The 17,771-nt window shown below is 43.4% G+C and overlaps 1 protein-coding gene across 1 annotated transcript in view; it reads left to right on the plus strand.

Moving 5' to 3' along the window:
- Nucleotides 1–17,771, plus strand: part of LOC122620907 (protein kibra) — a 28,555-nt gene that overhangs the window by 9,144 nt on the left and 1,640 nt on the right. The window contains exons 2-8 of the mRNA XM_043798587.1: nt 13,994–14,292; nt 14,539–16,168; nt 16,235–16,415; nt 16,487–16,883; nt 16,949–17,260; nt 17,324–17,444; nt 17,508–17,717. Coding sequence (XP_043654522.1) covers nt 13,994–14,292; nt 14,539–16,168; nt 16,235–16,415; nt 16,487–16,883; nt 16,949–17,260; nt 17,324–17,444; nt 17,508–17,717 — 3,150 coding nt within the window. The remainder of the gene's footprint in view (nt 1–13,993; nt 14,293–14,538; nt 16,169–16,234; nt 16,416–16,486; nt 16,884–16,948; nt 17,261–17,323; nt 17,445–17,507; nt 17,718–17,771) is intronic.

The following is a 17,771-nucleotide window of genomic DNA, read 5'->3' on the forward strand; positions in this document are numbered from 1 at the left end:
CCGTTGTTACAAAATCAATAATATATACTCAAGTACTACGTTACATTCAAATCGTTTAGGAAATTCTTAATGGCTTTTAATGCGAATTCTTTCAGATCGAAAGTAGTTTATTGTTCTTGAGAGTATCTCCGATTCTTGGTGTTGAAGTGCCTTGGCTACTTCGTTTCTGATCTTGCTGTTTCTTTTTTCCCCACATGTATTTTCCTTTCTTTTTTTTTGTATCTTTCGGATGCGATGCAGCGAGTGCAGGAGGAGCATAATTAACATGGTGGGGAGGGGGCTGTGGCCGTGGTTGTGGCTGTGGAATGTATCTGAATCGGTAACTGTGTATCTCGTAGGTGTTCAAGTTGTTTGCTGCTGTTCGTTCAACTGTGGAATTTCGTTTTGTTGTCGAATTTATGGCCTAATGAAGTGATAAGGCAGGCAGAACGGGAGCGTGTTGGTGGGCAGAGGAGAGGGGTGAGGCAGCGTGATTCGGTTGGCCATATATGGACTTTAGCTGTATATCGGCATTCCTGGGATGCCACTTAAAAATGTATCTGTATCTGTTGGTGTGTCTGTGTCTGTTTCTGTGTCTGTATGTCTGGCTGTATCTTTTGCGAAGTATCTTTGGGCTGCTGGTGCTGCTGTTGTTTTTGGTGTTGTGAGTGTGCTGCGTGCGCTGTCAAAATGTTTACCACAGCGCATAATTCATTCGCTCGTTTGCCCGATTCTTTTTGTTCGACTCGGCGCATTCTTGGGATACTTCAGCTGGAATTTATTGGTTTGTGGGTCAGGGCAAAAGAGCTCACCGATATGCAATCGCATTCTGACGCCGCTCGAAGGAATGTGAGCGACAAAATACTCACATACATATACATATACATATACATACATACATATTGTTGCAAATCACAATTTTCTGCTGCTGTTGCTGTGCGGTTGAACGTACGAGTGTATCTTTGTCACACGCCCATCTCTAGTTAACTATACCTACTGATGCAAGTACTGGTGGCACATAGGATGCACATTGCACATGGCACATTGCACATGGGACATGGGACATGGCCTGGCCAACAAAAACCGGCTCAAAAGAGCGGAATGGCGCGATTTAAGTCGGCTGCAGAGTGCGCGAGAGCGTTGAAAAATGTTGATTAAACTGCTTAAATGCGCAAAGCTGACATTCATGTCAAAGCAACTGACTTGTCTCCTGCTCTCGCAACTTGCAGCTTGCAGCTTGCAGCTTACAGCTTGCATCGCCTGCCCCGGCAAAATATGTACATAAATAAGAACATTTTTATGGGCTGCATGTTGCTTGCAGCAAAAGCAACAGCACAGCAGCAGCAGAAAATGTTGCCAAGCGCCTGGAATGTTTGCCAAATACAAAAAGCAGGGCGTAGCTTACATAGATACATACGTACACAGAGCAAAAAACTTTGCACTGTATGAAGGTAATAGTTTTATTTATTATTCATATGAATAGCTCTTATTCAAATTCGAACAAATGTTTCTTACCTTAATTTATATATCAATAAAACTACTAAACAACTCACTACGCAACAACAGAGTTGCTTAATGTTATGTTTTACCATGTGTTTTACTATATATGGCTTGCATTATTGTTTCCAGTGTACGCATGCAATGCTTTTTTGATACATACATTCGTAGTAGCTTTGGCATTTAAGGCAATGCGCGCATTGCTTTAATAAATGCATGCACACTCAAACACACAAACACAAGCAAATTGCATTCAATTGGTGCCGCTGCCGCTGCTGCTGCCGCAGTTGTGAGTTCACAGCAACTTTGAAATATTTTCCAACAGCAACAACTATCGCCGCAGCCTATTTCCAAGCACAAAATGCATTTACCCCGCCCCGCGCCCTGCGCCCCCCTCCCGCATTCCCAGCAACCCCAGCCCCAACCCACCGACTTGCCAACCCAACGCCCCCTCGGCCAACCCCCCCGCCCATTTCGATCGTTCGTTCAACTAGCGACGGGGACGGCAACTGCAACTGCAACTGCGACGACGACATTGCTGCATAGTTGCTTGCCGCTCTTGCTGTGTGTGCACTGCAAGAAAATAAAGTGCATTGTGGCGATATTGAAAAGACTTCCCTGATGATTTATATTATTCATAGTAGGAACCGTACTTCAACTTTACTGAAAACTTATTTCAGATTTCAATATAACTGTAATTCATTTAACTGAAAATATCAAAAATCAAGTGGCTATAGGCGCCTATTCCAAAGTTATGAGATCTATATAGTGAAATACTTCGTTTTAGGTTTTCTTAGTTTTCAATTTGTTTTTTTTTTTCCGTGTAATGTCGCTGTTGTTGTTGCTGGGTTTGCCCCCCAGCGCAGCTCTCTTTCGCTCTCTCTAGCTGCCTTTCTCCCCCCTCCCTCTTCCACTCGCAGCGATCGCAACCATCTTGTGTTGCTGTTGTTGGTGTCTTTTCATGTTCTGCTTTCCGTGCTCCTTCGCACACATTGCTGTTGCTCTCTCGTCGTGTTGTTGCTGCTGCTGCTGCTGTTGTTGTTGTTGTTTCATAGCGTAAATAGCAAAGTTGCCCGTACAATTTTAGAAGAACTTGTCAAAACCGCATTCCTGAGCCGCAGCTATCTCGCTCGCTCCCAGTCGAGTGCTCCCCACCTCGCTCCTTCTCCCTCCCTCTCGCTATCTCTCTCGCTTTGCTGGAGGCAACATCGGAGCAGCAACAGCAACAGCTACAGCAACAACAACGACAAGCATTGCAACTGCAACGAGTTATTTATGCATGTTTGTTTATTTGTTTGCCTCGCAGTAAATGATCACATACACGCATTCCTAGATACACACATTCGCATGCGTATGAGTGTGTGTGTGAGTGTGCGCGCATCTGCTGCCGCTAATAAATATTTTGTACAATTTGTATTTTGTCGCTGCCAAGAACAACAAGAATATCTAAATTGGCTTATATAATGCCAACTGCCAACGGCTCAAAATACATACATACATATGTACATATGTATATATATGCTTATAAGCACCGCATTTTTTCGTGTTTTTCCTTATTGGACTTGAAACACGCGCCAGAATTCGATAAGTATCTTTTAATAACATTATGCAAATGTATCCGAAAGATGGCCAAAACTTGTTGGCAGCTGTAAAATGTGTTCTGCAGAACTCATTGACAATGTTTTTTAAACTTCAAGAAAATAGTTCCACTGCTCAGCCAAATGTATTTACACTTTCGACTTTGTATCTAAAGCAAAAAACAACAAAAAATGCTAAAGATATTTTAAACTAATACTGTCCGCTTGCGGAATGACCAATTAATATACTTATCTTTATGAGCCGACCCTGACCGCCATATTTTTGTACACAGCAACATTAGAACGCGAAACCGCAAAACGACCCACAAAACAAGAAAATACGAAAAATTCTTGAATCAATAAAAGCCAATCGCTCGGTTATGACCACCTCCTCCGTCTGGCCAAAAGCAACAGCCAGCGGACTAATACCATTCCATGGTATGCCACGAGCGCTTACCATAAAATTGGAAATCTTTCAAGTTCTTTTGCCATCGGTGTGGTTTGGTTTTGGTTTGGTTTGGTTTTTCGGTGAATATGAATATCTGTTTGGGCGAGATAAACAAACAAACCGAGCGGGCCGCAAAAATGCCAGAAAAAGATATTTTGGAATTTGGTTTCGAATCGTTTTGTTTCGTATCGCTTCGAACGGATGGATTTGTATAGAAATGATTGTTATGGCACATTAGGGAGAAATATGAAGAGGCGAGACGTCAAGAAGAAGAGGGTGCACACATAATTTACATATGTATTTAATGGCCCGGCGTCAGAAATAACAGCTAACAACAAATTTGGCTACATTTTTGCATACACTCCAACAACACACACACATTCCACTCTCGAGCAACAAAAAAAAAAGGAAAAAAATTAAACAAAAGCATATTTGTTTATAAAACAAAAGACGAACTAAGAGGGCATACAAAAAGAAGGCAACAAAACTAAATACGCCAAATAACAGAAATGTTAATTGGCCCATTTGACATGCGGCATTTGGCATTTTTTCGCCTTCGAGGCAGCTTTCATTCCGCTCATTATTATTATTTGTAGACAACGTTGAGAAGTATTTTCGCATGTTGCTGCTTTTGTTGTTGCCGAATGGCATGTAAAAACCTAAAAAGAAAAATAATGAATAAATATTTGAAATAATTTTGGCCAAGATGTGAATTCCCAAACTGTCTGCAGAAACCAGCAAAGTTGTATATGTACATATGTATTTATAGAAATACATATTTCTTTCGAGTATTTTCGTGCACAGCATTGCCAAAGTGTCTGCGAAAAGCGAATAGAACTATTTTTTGAAAATCTAACCTATTTCTTCAATATTACATATGAATGTATGAAATACTTACTTTTAATGCACACAAATTCCTTGCAGGAGATACTATGTACATTTGTTGATCTTGGCAATGCTATTGCTTTCATATATTTTTCCACGGAAACATTTGAATTTCTTCTATGAATCCCACAGACAATAAGATTCTATTGAATTAACCGAATACATTTGTGCATGTACACACAATTTGTGTATCGCCAAAGTGTCTGCCAAAAGCCAACCGAATTTTGAGTGAAAAATCTCATGCCAATTTATGTGTACATACTTGCACAAATGCTATAGCAAGTTTGAGATTTGCAGGAAAGTCTTTCAAGCGAGTAATATTCCTTTCAAAAGAATGTATTCTGCACCGCCCCATGACTGCAATTATGAAATATTCATGCTAATCCATAAAGCGAAATGCTATATTTTTACTTGATCTTGACAAGCCTATTCCTTTGTTGCCCGCGCTCCCACAATTAAAGGGTGGAAGCCACTGCCATTTTTGCCATGGAAATGTACGAAATTCCCATCAAAAGGCCACCGCCCCCCTTCCCGCCCTCCATTTCCCCCCTCCTGATCCAGATTCAGACTGAGATCCAGATATGCAAGTAAAGTAAGTGAGTGCATATGCTTATGCATACTCGTATATTCCCAGTATTCTGGGTTCAATTCGAACACACACGACCCCATGTCTCTGGAATGCGGGGCCCCAACACAATGGAATGGCATGGTATCGTACGGAATGGAATGAAATGAGATGGTATAGGGGACCAGGGGGCTAGGGAACTAGAGGATGGGGGGCTAGGGAACTTCCCCTGCTCGGTTGCATTATTGCGGGCTAAATTCTATCAGATACGATACCCGCAAGTATGACGATCGGGCGAATATAATTTCGAGGCGGAGACGTTGACGTCGTTCAGCTTGTGATTTGCGTTCGAGTTCGCATTCACGTTTTGCAGTCGGATTTTTCGCCTTTTTTTATTTCAATATATTCGACATGTGTGTGTGGAGGACAGTATAGCTCAAAATATTAAGTTCAAAACACATATTTCGAGTGTGATTTTCGGGATGTGGTGCTATCTTTCGCTAAGCTAGGATCTATCAACTTTTACACAAAAACTCTTTTAGTTTTGGCACATAGCTCCGCTCCGGTTATTGAATATTGATTTTTGCTAGATCGAGAATTCTATTATGCTGAACTTGTCTGTAATATTTATATATACATATGTATATGGGCTACAGGCAAACATACAGACATATGCGATCTCGCCTCGCTTGGCGCACAGTCGCTTGGCTGCTCTGGTATGTGAAGGTCGCAACAGTTGTTTTGTTAATGACAGAGTACAACCACGATCGAGGGGCCAACAACTACAACTACAACTACAACTACTACTACTTCTCTGCTCACACATAAGAAATAGCAAACACGAGATGGCTTACGGCTATTAGCCAAGCAAACGTAAACTAAACTTTGCAGTTGCATTCATCTTTAGCAATCCAACAAAAAGAAAACAAAAAAAAAGAACAGACGAGGCGAGAATAAAAACAAAGGGGCAGCGAATGTATCTCCATCTTGGGGTTCTTGGCCATGCATCTACTTTGGCGATTCCCGGAACCGACTAATGTCACAAAAAAGAAGAAATGTCAAGAAAAATGCACAGGTGGACACTTTGAAGTCTGAAAAGTCTGAAGTTGGCCAAAAACAAAGACAATGCGAAAGCCAAAATCCAAATTTCAAAGCAAAACAAACTTTGCATTTGTTCTTGATGCTGCCAAGGTTTCCAACACACTCACAAAATTAGTAGGAATTTTTGTGAATATACATATAAGCACATATGTATGTAAGTTAGGATCGGTTGGAAATGTTTTGCCGTGATGTTGTACCATGTGGGCGGGAGAAATGTTTCCGAGTTGTCGTGTCGAATTTAAATCTTTTATAATGCGCATACCAAGAATTTTTGTTGACGTATTGAATACCGTTGCGCATATTTCCCAAAATCGAAATATAAAATGCTTTCACAGCGCTACAAAATGGATTAACAAAAACATTCATTTTACAGCAAGCAGCACAAATTTATAGCTGTCGGGCGTTTTCGCCAATTTGGCTGATTAAAATCTAATAATGGTGTGATTCTGTAAATAGCATACTTCATTCATTGGCATGTGATTCACCAACCAATTTGGTTATCAGTGGTATTGATTTAATCTTTTTATTAGCCAATAAATACACCTTGATGGAAAAGTTTAATCTTCATTTGCGAAGGTGAAGAATTTCAAAGTTTTGATTGGTAAATTAGAACTTGATAACTGAAAGTATCTGTCGTACATTTAGTTGGTGTACATACGTATGTATTTTCGCTGCCAGAGATCGTCAGTCAACTGTGCCCCTTATAAATTATGCATTTGGAATAATTCTGTGAATTTGTATCTGCCATTTAGCTTTCGAATTTTTTGGCAATTACAGTGGACGCAAATAGAATGCGGACCTCGCACAATCAGAGTCAGAGACGCAATCGCAATCGCAAAAGCAAACAGAAACAGCAACAAAAACACAAACACAAAACGCCCGTCAACAGGTCATTAAAAATCATAAATTTCAATTTAAGTTTACTTTGCTGGGGCTCTGGCTTGGCTATGGCTTTGGATTTTGAATTTTGATTTTTGTATTTTGCCATGAGCGCCAAAGTGGGCGCTCTTTGCATATGTTGTACGTTTACTTGGCTGCCTGTTTGTTTATGTCCATGTATAAATTCTATGAATTTTTTAATAGTTCATTTGTATGCAGTCGGCGTGCTCATGGCGCAAAAATTTATTTCAATTGTTCACTTTGGAATTTATGGCAGACATTTTGTGATTTCCAAATGTGAAAGACGAAGAGTCAAAAGTTTTTCTCTTTTTTTATTTTCCGAGAGCTTTAAAGATGGATAAGTTCTTCTGGGTCGTCATGTTTCTTCATTTCTTTCCTCCGATGTGACTAATGTGAGATCGGCCCACGCAACTCACAATCGAATGGTGGGGCCCTGGGGTCTGAGGTCTGTGGGTCTGGGGTCTCCGGATTCCGAAGTCCGTAATTGACACCCACTTGCCGAGCCGAGTGGGTTGCAAGATATGTGGGGTGCAAAAGCCCCGAAATCCGTGTATCCCATTGGCCGGATTGTAGAACACTTTCCTATGGAGATAATGCCGACCCAAAAGAAATAGAAAAACCTTCGTCTTATCTTGGCTCAACGCATGCGCAGTTCATTGACATTTTCTCGGGTGTTTTTTTGTGTGATTTCTTGTGTCTGTGGGAGGGGGGCCTGAAATATTTAAAATATTCATAGAGACGCCTCGTAAAATGCATTTGATAAGCTTCACGCAAATCGGGGACAGGGCATTAAAGCGGTTTCCGCTTTTTATCGCGCCGGAAGGAAGTGGAAGTGTGAGATAGACAAGATGCGAACAGGAAATGCAGCTAATATACACCACTTTTCCATCCACGAGTCCGCTGCGAACGCCACTTGAATGGGATCTGGTTAAATGACAAGGCAACGCATGGCAACAACAGCAACAGCAAATACGACAACAACGAACACCGAACAACGAACAACGAACACCGCGATAAGATAAAACGATGTACGACCTTTATAGCGTAATTTGATTAAGCTCGAAAATATTTGTGAACAGATAATGGAACTGAGTCGAGTCGAGAAGCGGTGCCAGAAGCAGGCAGGGCAAATAATGCGAGCGATTATAATTAAACATTGTTTTCCACAATGAATCTTCCCTGAAGCATCTGTGAGATAGCGATCTTGAGTTTTGATTCGCGGTGTGTGCCTTGCACTATAAATAGTTCTGGCTGCCCTTACTCTTATAGTTACCCACTTCATGTCTCAAGTTTTGTTTATATAGAAGCAATCTTGAGGAAAGATTAGATGAGATATTCTTAGCTGTACCTTCTGACACGCCCATTTGAAGTTACGCCTCCTTTTGTTATTTTAAACATTAGATACACTCAGTGTCAGTAATTCGGTATTAGTCAAATTACCCAAACTAATGTACTTCCTTTACTAACTGACCTTCGATAATGAAATCTTCAAGATAATTGCTGTGGTCATGACCCGATGGCAATTGAAATTATGTTATTGAGCATAAAGTTATCATATGTTGAAATGGCCAGTACTATGGTTAAACCATTTACTTTGACAAGTACTTTTAAAGTGCTAACCTAATTATTGGCTTATGATTCCGGCCAACCTTTGAGTGCTGTTTATCTCTTGCTGAATCACAAACAATTTACAGCCGGGCTATAAAACTATTTCACAACGGCGTATTTTGGTTCCTCATTCCCCATTCCTCGCAGAGCATAACCATAACCCATTATAAAAGTATGGTATTTCTGAGATAGGTATGTCAAGGTGATGTTTGCTCGGTCGGTCGGTCAGTCGCGATCCAATTGGGTTATAACGTGGAGATTATATGATTCTTGCATACATCAACTTGACATTAATTTCCCAAACCACTTTGAGCCGAGCTCGAATATAAACCGGAACACTTGCGGGGCTCCACTTGCGTGTTCGATGTCTCAGTTCCGCCAAAGCGAAATAATTGAAATAGAGTAAATCCGACTGCGGGGCTACGGAGCTACGGAGCTACGTGACTCGCTTGCAAAGTGGTCCAAGTCGAGTTGGGCCTATTTTTTCGCTCGTCTGCCTAATATTATGCTTATTTCGGACATGATCATTTATACCCATACCCCCATACCCATGGCATTCGAGACTGGCTTGATTGACGCAGGCCTCGATTTGAATTGCTAAATGATCTCGCGGCTCTGCGACTCTGGTGCTCTCAATGAATGGCCGGCTAATTTGTGAGATTCTCCCCGATGTGAATTCATTAGGAGCTATTTTTAAAGAAATCAATTTGGAAAAGAATTTTAATTGACGGGGGCTTTCCGATTGAATCGAGCAGATAGCAACTCAAACTCACAATGCATGGGCTTAGGCTCAAGAATTTCGATACGGAACTTGAACTGCGAACCTAAATGGTGAGATAAGATAAAAAGCCATTAGGAACCAAATATTATTGGGTCTATATGGGTGAAGAGCATTACTCCCGGCATTAAAGATTGAAGTACATAAGTGGTGTGGTGTAAGTTTTCTCGATGATGAGTGCCCTCAAGATACGCTTATGTAGAATAGATAGCATTTTTACAACGAATTCAGATTGCGAACATGAAACCATAGTTGAGTACTACTATGAAAACATTAAAAGCCGCCATAAAGTTCTGCAGACTAAAGCAATTGACTAATCTGGCACTGGATTTGCTAAGCACTTTGTTATGTTAAAGTCCTATAATGAACGATTTTTGATTTGCTGTTTATTGGTCATCAAATGGTCGACTCTGTAGACCATTTCTTACTGGTTATGGCCGCGAATTAGCATAAAACCCGACGTGAACAGTTAAATAATATGCTTGATGTGTGTGTATAAGGTGTATGTGGTGTTGTGGTGGCTGCGAGCAGTTAACTTAAGTGCTGCCTAATGACAACTTTTGCTGGCCATTCTCCATCGCCATCGGTACTCCATTGTCTTGGTATAGCCTTTACTCGTAGAGTAACAGGGTATACTATACTCGTTATAAAGTGCGTAACAGGTAGAAGTTAGCTTTTCCGATCCTATGATAGCTGTTGTGATTTTGCTATTTTCCTGGCCAAATTCTATCGACATTTAAACGAGAACTTTACAACTTTTTTATGACCGCCATAGCTGACCAACAGGTATCTGATAGTCGAGCAGCGTCCGCTCTTGTTTTGTATTTTATTTCTTACTTTTTTTGGTTTGCCCCTCGAATGCGCCATGCCATGCCCATGTTTCAGTCATATTGTGACAACGAAATTCATGCTGAAATATTTTTGGCCCCAAACTTGTTTTTCCTCATATATTTCCCCCACCCTTTTTGTCATTTTATTTTTACTCTTTTCTTAAAGCGCGAATTTATTACAGCGCTTGGTCGAAGCTACGTCGCCGCGCCATAAATATTTTGTTTACAATATAATTTAATTTATGCAGATTTCTTGTCCGCTCTTTCGGCGGCCACGATTGTGGGCGCACAGGAGCGGCCAAGAAAATAGGTTCTATTCCAAGGCACAAACACTAAATGTTTGATGCCCTTAAACCCAAGCTAATTAGGTGTCTTCAAATGCATTCTTTGTCACAGCACCAATTATAGTTTTTGTTGAGTAAAGTAATAGATGCATATACGAACTTAAGCATATTTCATAATTCCCAGTGCCCAAATCTCAACCAAAACTGTGTGTGCATGCCACACATGCATATCAAAGCCATCTTAACGTTCAATGTTCGATGTGGGCTATATGGCGAGTTTCGAGTCAACTGCTAAAAGGCCAACAAGTCGTTAGTCGCTCGTTAGCTGCCTTCCTCGTTTTTCTGCCAGCATCTGCAAAAGTGCCAATGAAGCCCTATTACTTGGTAACCGGTGCCACGCCCACTCGCCTCGCTTTCCATTGATTTTTTGCCGTTGCATTTCCCGGCTGAGGAGAGCAATGGGGTGTCTCTGCTGTTGGTGCTGATGTCGCTGAGGTCAAGCGCTAATGGAAAGCCTATAAAAATTGCATACGATTTTCCTATTGAGTTAATTAAAGACCGCCATAAAGAACGGCAGCCGTTCACCGAATTTAATTGCCACACATGACACCTGTCCGTTGGAAAAGGGGGAGCTTCTGATTAAATGACAGGGTAAGAAGTTCTCAAAGGTTCGGGGAATTTTATGTATGGGCGATTCCTGCGCAAAGATAGCAACATTATCTGTTGCCGGGATTTGCATTTCAAAACTAAGACTATAAGATATAATTTATAGAATTATATAAAGGCATAATGAACTGAATGTTACCATCAAGGAGTACTTTAGTTTTTCCCAATTATTTATCCAACAAATTTCAATTGAAGTAATGCAAGCTGGCTAACTGTGCCGTTTACCCAACTTGATCTACAAACGGCAAGCAAAACAAAAGGTTGGCTAAAAAATAAATATAAAATTTGTTGATTTGTAATTATGAAACCCCTTGTGTTGTTGACAACGACGACGGGGCCAGAAAAAAAAAAAAAAAATCCACGACGACATCAAATCACATCAAACGTCGCCAAGTCAAAGTCATGTATTTTTTGTTTTTTGCTTTTTGTTTTTGAGTCAAGTCAGTATTTTCGCTGGCGATTGTCTTTGGCGATCGTGAGATCGCTTTTGTGTGTCAAATGTGGAGCTTTGGACCCCAGTGCACCAAGAGACTAGAGACTGGCACATGTCTCCGGCTGCATTTGTGTATCAGTAGCAGTGGCAATATCAGTATCAGTTTATTTATTCATGCTCTGCTCAGCTCACTTCAGCTCAGTTCAGTTCGGTTCAGTTCGGTGGGGATCGCTTCAGTTTCGCCTCGTATCTATATTTTATTTCTTTGCAACCCACTACTCTACTCGTTATGATTTCTGTGTCACTTGTCTTTTGTTTTGCTTTCGAGCTACGGGTGCAAAGTGGATGAACCTTGTTCCGTTTATTAAAGGCGGGCGTTTAATTCAATCAACTGCAATAAATACACATTCATAGATGTGAATACTGTACACATATATACTATATATGTACTTGTGTATGGGCAGTAAGCTATCGCCAATGACTCTTTAATATTAATGGGAGTCCCTGTCCAAGTGCACGTTCACATGAGAAATTTACCTTTAATGGTATACCCTCAAATGAGGTCTTATTCATTTTCTAATAAGCTAGAAATTAGAAATTTATATTATAAATTTATTGCTACCATCTTAATTAGGTTACACACTTTTATTGTAAGAATAAACGTGACATTTAGTATCCTAATTCAATAGAACAACTAATTTTAAGGGTGTTTAGAACATTTATTTGCACGGCTTTCTTTTTAACTTCATCCGTTTTCTTTGGACGTCATAAGTCGCAATCTAAGATAATCAATCTATTCAATGGCGATTTTTAGGATGTTTGCTCAACAATCCATGCCAAATATAAACGCAGATTAACAAATCTAAAGTTAACAACCTGTTTAAACTCATTTTAGTGGCGCCTTGCTCTTCATATTCATAGGCAAATGTACATATGTATGTAGATATGTGCAAGAAAATCTATAGTTGAGAATTAGTCAGCGGCCGTCGTCTTCAGTTTGTTTTTGTTTGGATAGCACGGTATTCCAGTCAATCATAAACAAAATCGATTGTTAGTCCCAGCTGCGCTAATTTTATTTTCAATGGCTGCGTCAACACTCGATTCCAGATAAAACAGCCGAGCCGAAAAATATGTCTAAAAACGCAAACAGCAGGCATAAGGCTCGTGGCCAGATATTCCAAGAAAATGCCAACCCAATCAGCAGAGAGCGGCAACTGCAATCTGGGTAATCTGTAAACAAATTCATATGTATGAGCATATATCTTAACCGACATACTGCGTTCTAAAACCACAAGTTAAAGATACCCATAAGTAGAATTCCTCCATAAGTTTACAGACATAAACACCTACTATTTATTGCATTTGACAGCTAATTAAAACCAACAACTCCACTGCGTATGCGTAATTTTATTAACCTCTTCGAAAAGCACTTGCTTTTAATGTATGGAAAGTCAGAAATATAGTTAGATTGTACACTGTGTTGAACCCAAACATTCTTGAGAAAACCGCCCGGGCGTATACTTAATTTTTGATGCCATAAAAGAGAGGAGCTTTCCTTTATGGGCAGAACCTCCGAGTGTGAATTGCTAATATATGATCTGGATCACAGTATATCGTTCGTTGAACTGCATGCCATAAAGCGATTTACAACGCTGAAACGCACTGCCGCTGGCTATCTATCGCATATGGCGCAGATTTATTTATCTGTATCTGCGTTTATTCGGCGGGAGCTTCTTTAATGGCTGTGCGAATTCCAAAGCAATGATTAATTAACAGTTGCCGCGTTTGCCCTAATGAAAAACAAAAAGCCAAAGACTTGTATACGCAATTGAGGAGACACACAGATATATACATATATATGGACATATAGACAGACAGATATTATATGTGCCCCAGTGCGTATGCTTCAACAATCAATCCATGGCGATTAGCAATTATCGTTGGAATGCGAAAATGCTGTTGCCTGATATTGAAATTGAGTTTCGCAAACAAACAGAAGGAAGACGACGACGACGTTGTCATCGTCATCGTTTTAGGATTTTTCGTTATGGCTATGGCTGGCTTATTTGTCCGCTTGTTTTTGTTTTGCTTTCTTGCCGCACTATGCGAGTTATGGCCTCGATAAGATTAGACGTTTGCCAGCGGCATTTGGCAACAACAAACAGAGCGCAGACATTCCGCCGCATGGCTGCGGTTAAAACTTCAGAAATTGGTATTTCTGCGACACTCTTGGCCGCCGGAGACTGTCTTGTGTTGCCCACTTTTACCCAAAATGCACACAGGAAATACGCGCTAATCTTATCGGAATTCCAAGCAGCACTAACTGCCGTGGGAAAGGTTCGAGATACATCTCTCGGAATGCCAGAGATTCGTAATGTTAGCCTGTAACTTGTATAACTCGTAACTAACCTCTTGATTTCCCCACTATCTCCACCCTTGCAGCTACACAAAGCCGCAGACCTTCGAGGACTGTGTGGGCGATGAGCTGCCCATGGGCTGGGAGGAGTCCTACGATCCGAACATCGGACCCTACTACATCAACCACCTGGCGCAGAGCACCCAGCTGGAGGACCCGCGACAGGAGTGGAAGACTGTCCAGGAGCAGATGCTCAGCGACTATCTGTCCGCGGCGCAGGATCAGTTGGAGAACAAGCGGGAGATGTTCGACGTCAAGCAGCAGCGACTTCTGTGGGCCCAGGAGGAGTACAACCACCTGAAGTTGGCAGCCAGCCGAAGCAGTCGTAAGTACTACCATCTATTACCATCCATTTGAGATCCATGTCAAGATATATTGATTTTGGGACTGCTCTTATCAGTTGTGGCATATTTTGCAAAGTAATGATCAATACATAAACATGGTTCTAATATCTATAATTTGACATCGGAGATGTTAGCCAAGAGTCAACAAAGCACTTGAAGAGCTATTGTTCTGAAAGCTTAATCTCAAATTTCTTAACGTGGCACTAATATACTTTCTTTATTTCCAGTGTGCTCCTCCTCCAGTTCGATGAGTCGCCACGATCCGGAACTCCTAAGAGCCGATCTAATGTTGGCGCGGGAGCGAGTCCACCAGCTGAAGCAGGAGCTGACCCACATTACCAATGACATATCCTACACGGAACGCGGCATGAACACCCTGTATTCCGTGGGCGAGAAGATCAATGCTCGGGAAAATGGATGCTACGACATCGCCGAGGTCCAAGCGATTCGCGAGGAGATGCTCAAGGTGCACAAGTCGCTGGTCTCCGGCGAAAAGGTGCGCGAGGAGCTGATGCGCAGTCTGGTGCAGATCAAGAACGAGCTGGGTCGCCAGCAAATCAGCGAGGAGAACTCGGACCTGGCCTCGCCCTTCGACCGCGTCTGCGTGGCCAGTCAAACGGATCTGTGCGGATCATCGGGGGACAACCTGAACGGAGGAGCCCGTTTCGCGGAGATGGCCAAGACCAAGTTGCAGTACGCCGAGTGGCGCAAGCACATCAAGAAGCTGCAGCAGCAGCTGGCCGATCATGTGGAGCGCATTGAGCCGGGCCAACTGGAGTCGGACAAGGATCGCATTCTGCTCATCCAGGAGAAGGAGAAGCTGCTGAACGATTTGAACAGCATTTCGCTCAAGTCCCGCAGCGAGGAGGAGAAGCGTGTGATCCACCAGACGCGCCACAAACTAGAGGAGGACCTCAAGGAGGCCTACGAAGCGAACAACACATGCGTGGCCAATCGGCTGCGCTTCCACGAAGAGAAGCAGCTGCTGCTGGACAAACTGCAAGAGGCCCTGAAGTCCACCAAGTTGCTGGAGGAGCGTCTCAAGTCCTTCTCTTCGGAGAGCACCTTCTCCATTAGCAGTGGCAGCAGTCTGGGCTCCTTGTCCACGGCCAGCAGTAAGAGCGCCTTGAGTTTCACCGACATATACATTGATCCCTTTGCGGTGGACTCGCCCATTGATGTGGTGGATCTGAGGCGTCGCTCGCAGAGATTGTTCCAACAGCATCAGCAACAGCGTCTGCATCCCGTGCATCCTGTCCTGCAGCAACAGCAATCCGCGGAGGTAACGCTATCGCCTAGAAGCAGCCTCTCCATGGAAACGCCGCCCGCCTCGCCGATGAAGTACAATGCGGGAGCGGATCAGACGCCGCAGGCCCTCAAGGAGGAGCCCACTTATGCCAATGCGCTGCCCGCACCTCCCGCCTACACAGCCCCGCCCCCAGTTCCGATTTCCGGAGTCAGAGCACGACCCTACGATCTGGACTCCACCGTGCTGGACTGCATGATGCTGGAGGCCAAGCTGCAGAAGCTGAACATGGGTACCCCGCTCAACCTGGCTGCTGCTCCACTCTCGCCCATTTCGGAGAAGCCCTCGCTGCTGGATCTGCCGCAGGAGATGCTCAGCCGATCGTCCTCCACCTCCAATACGCGATCCGTTTCGGCGGCGGTCAGCAATGAGTCCGTTGCCGGCGACTCTGGCGTCTTTGAAGCGTCGCGCGCCCATCTGCCTCGAAAGGAGCTGGCACAAGTCCAGATTGGACTGAAGTATCTGAAGCAGGAAGGTGTACTCGTCGTCTCTCTGGAGCGGGCCAACAATCTGCTGGCCCTGTGGACTGCCTCGGCGGACAACTCACAGGTGTAAGTACATCGATATTCTAGTGGGATCTGTTGCATATACTAAATGCATACTCTCTTACCTTTTAGGTATCTCCGTGCAGCGTTGCTGCCGAATTCGCTGACCTCCATAAGGACCAAGGCGCTGGGCGATTTCCAGAAGCCTGTTTTCAATGATACATTCGCCGTGCCCATCACGCTGGACAAGCTGTTGACCAAGAGCCTGCAGGTGACTGTGGTCACCATGACTGGACAAAAGGAGGAGATTATTGTAAGTATAATCTACGCACCAATATTTACTCATTATTGGGATCTAACTATTGTATATTGTCAATATTCTAGGGCACTGTGCAGATCAGCATGGCCGAGTTCAACCCGGAGGATTCCACCCTGAAGTGGTACAACGTGCTGAGCTCCAAATTCATTCCCAGCTTCGAGTCTCTGGACATTCCCTCCACCAGCGCAGCAGCAGCGGCAGCGGCCGTTGCCGCCAGCAATGCACCAAACAGTGGCAACAACCGGGAGGAGTCGTCGGATGAGTCCACCATTACCTCCTCCCAGACATCCACACTGACCAGAAACCAAGCGCCCTGCATGGAGCTGCAGGAGCTGCAGATCGCCGCCGAGTTATTGGAGCTGGGGCCGCTCAATGAGCCGGAGTGCAGCGACGACGACGATGACGATGAAGAGGAGGAGTTGGATGACAAGCAGTTGGTCAGCGATGTTGGCCTAATGAACTGTAAGTTCCCGATATTTTCTACAATAGTACATTTATTGAAATATTTATCTTATTATTACCAACAGCAAGCGGCATGCTGGACGCCTACCTACAGAACATGAAGCAGGAATTCGCCGACAAGGAGACGAACACTGATCGCGCCTATTTGCCGGAGAAATCGCGAGGCCAGTCCCAGCTGATGGACGACAGGCCCGTGAAGCGTTCCCAGACCTTCACGCCATCCGCAGCGGTCAGCAAGAATCGCTACAACTGCCGACTCAACCGCAGTGACTCCGACTCCGCGATGCACTGCGGTGTGGCGCCCCACACTTTCCAACGCGGCGCTGCCGAACGACGATCCCTGCGCTTCCACACAAAGGCGCCCAAGTCAGTCACAAGTAAGTACTGCAAAGAATACACCTCTTGCTGAAATATTTATTAATTTGGTTAATTGTATTTAGAACTGCATCATACTCACATACCCCGCACCAGTTTGGACTTGGAGCTGGATCTGCAGGCGCAGCATAGCAAACTGTACTTCCTCAATGATCAAATCGCCAAGCTGCAGAACCTCAAGGAAGTGTAAGTTTTTAAATAGAAATCCAACATTAAGTGAAAACTATAAGATACTTATATACTCAACAGCTTGCAGAAGGCCTGCGAAAACAAGGATCCATTGGTGGCCGCATGGGCGATTGAAAACGAGGAGTTCCAACGCCTGGTGGCCCGCGCCGATCCTGCCAAATGCCCCGAGGAGCGCCAACTGCAGAAGTTGCTGATGAAGACCGCCAAAGAGATCCACAAACTGCGCAAGACCAAGGTGCCCAAAGGCTGTCCCGATTTGGTGTCTTTCAAGTAGGTTAAATTTGCACTTTAGCCATGAAAAACAGGTATTCTAATGTTCTATGC

The sequence above is a fragment of the Drosophila teissieri genome, chromosome 3R, assembly GCF_016746235.2.
Source record: "Drosophila teissieri strain GT53w chromosome 3R, Prin_Dtei_1.1, whole genome shotgun sequence".
Classification (NCBI taxonomy): Eukaryota; Metazoa; Arthropoda; class Insecta; order Diptera; family Drosophilidae; genus Drosophila; species Drosophila teissieri.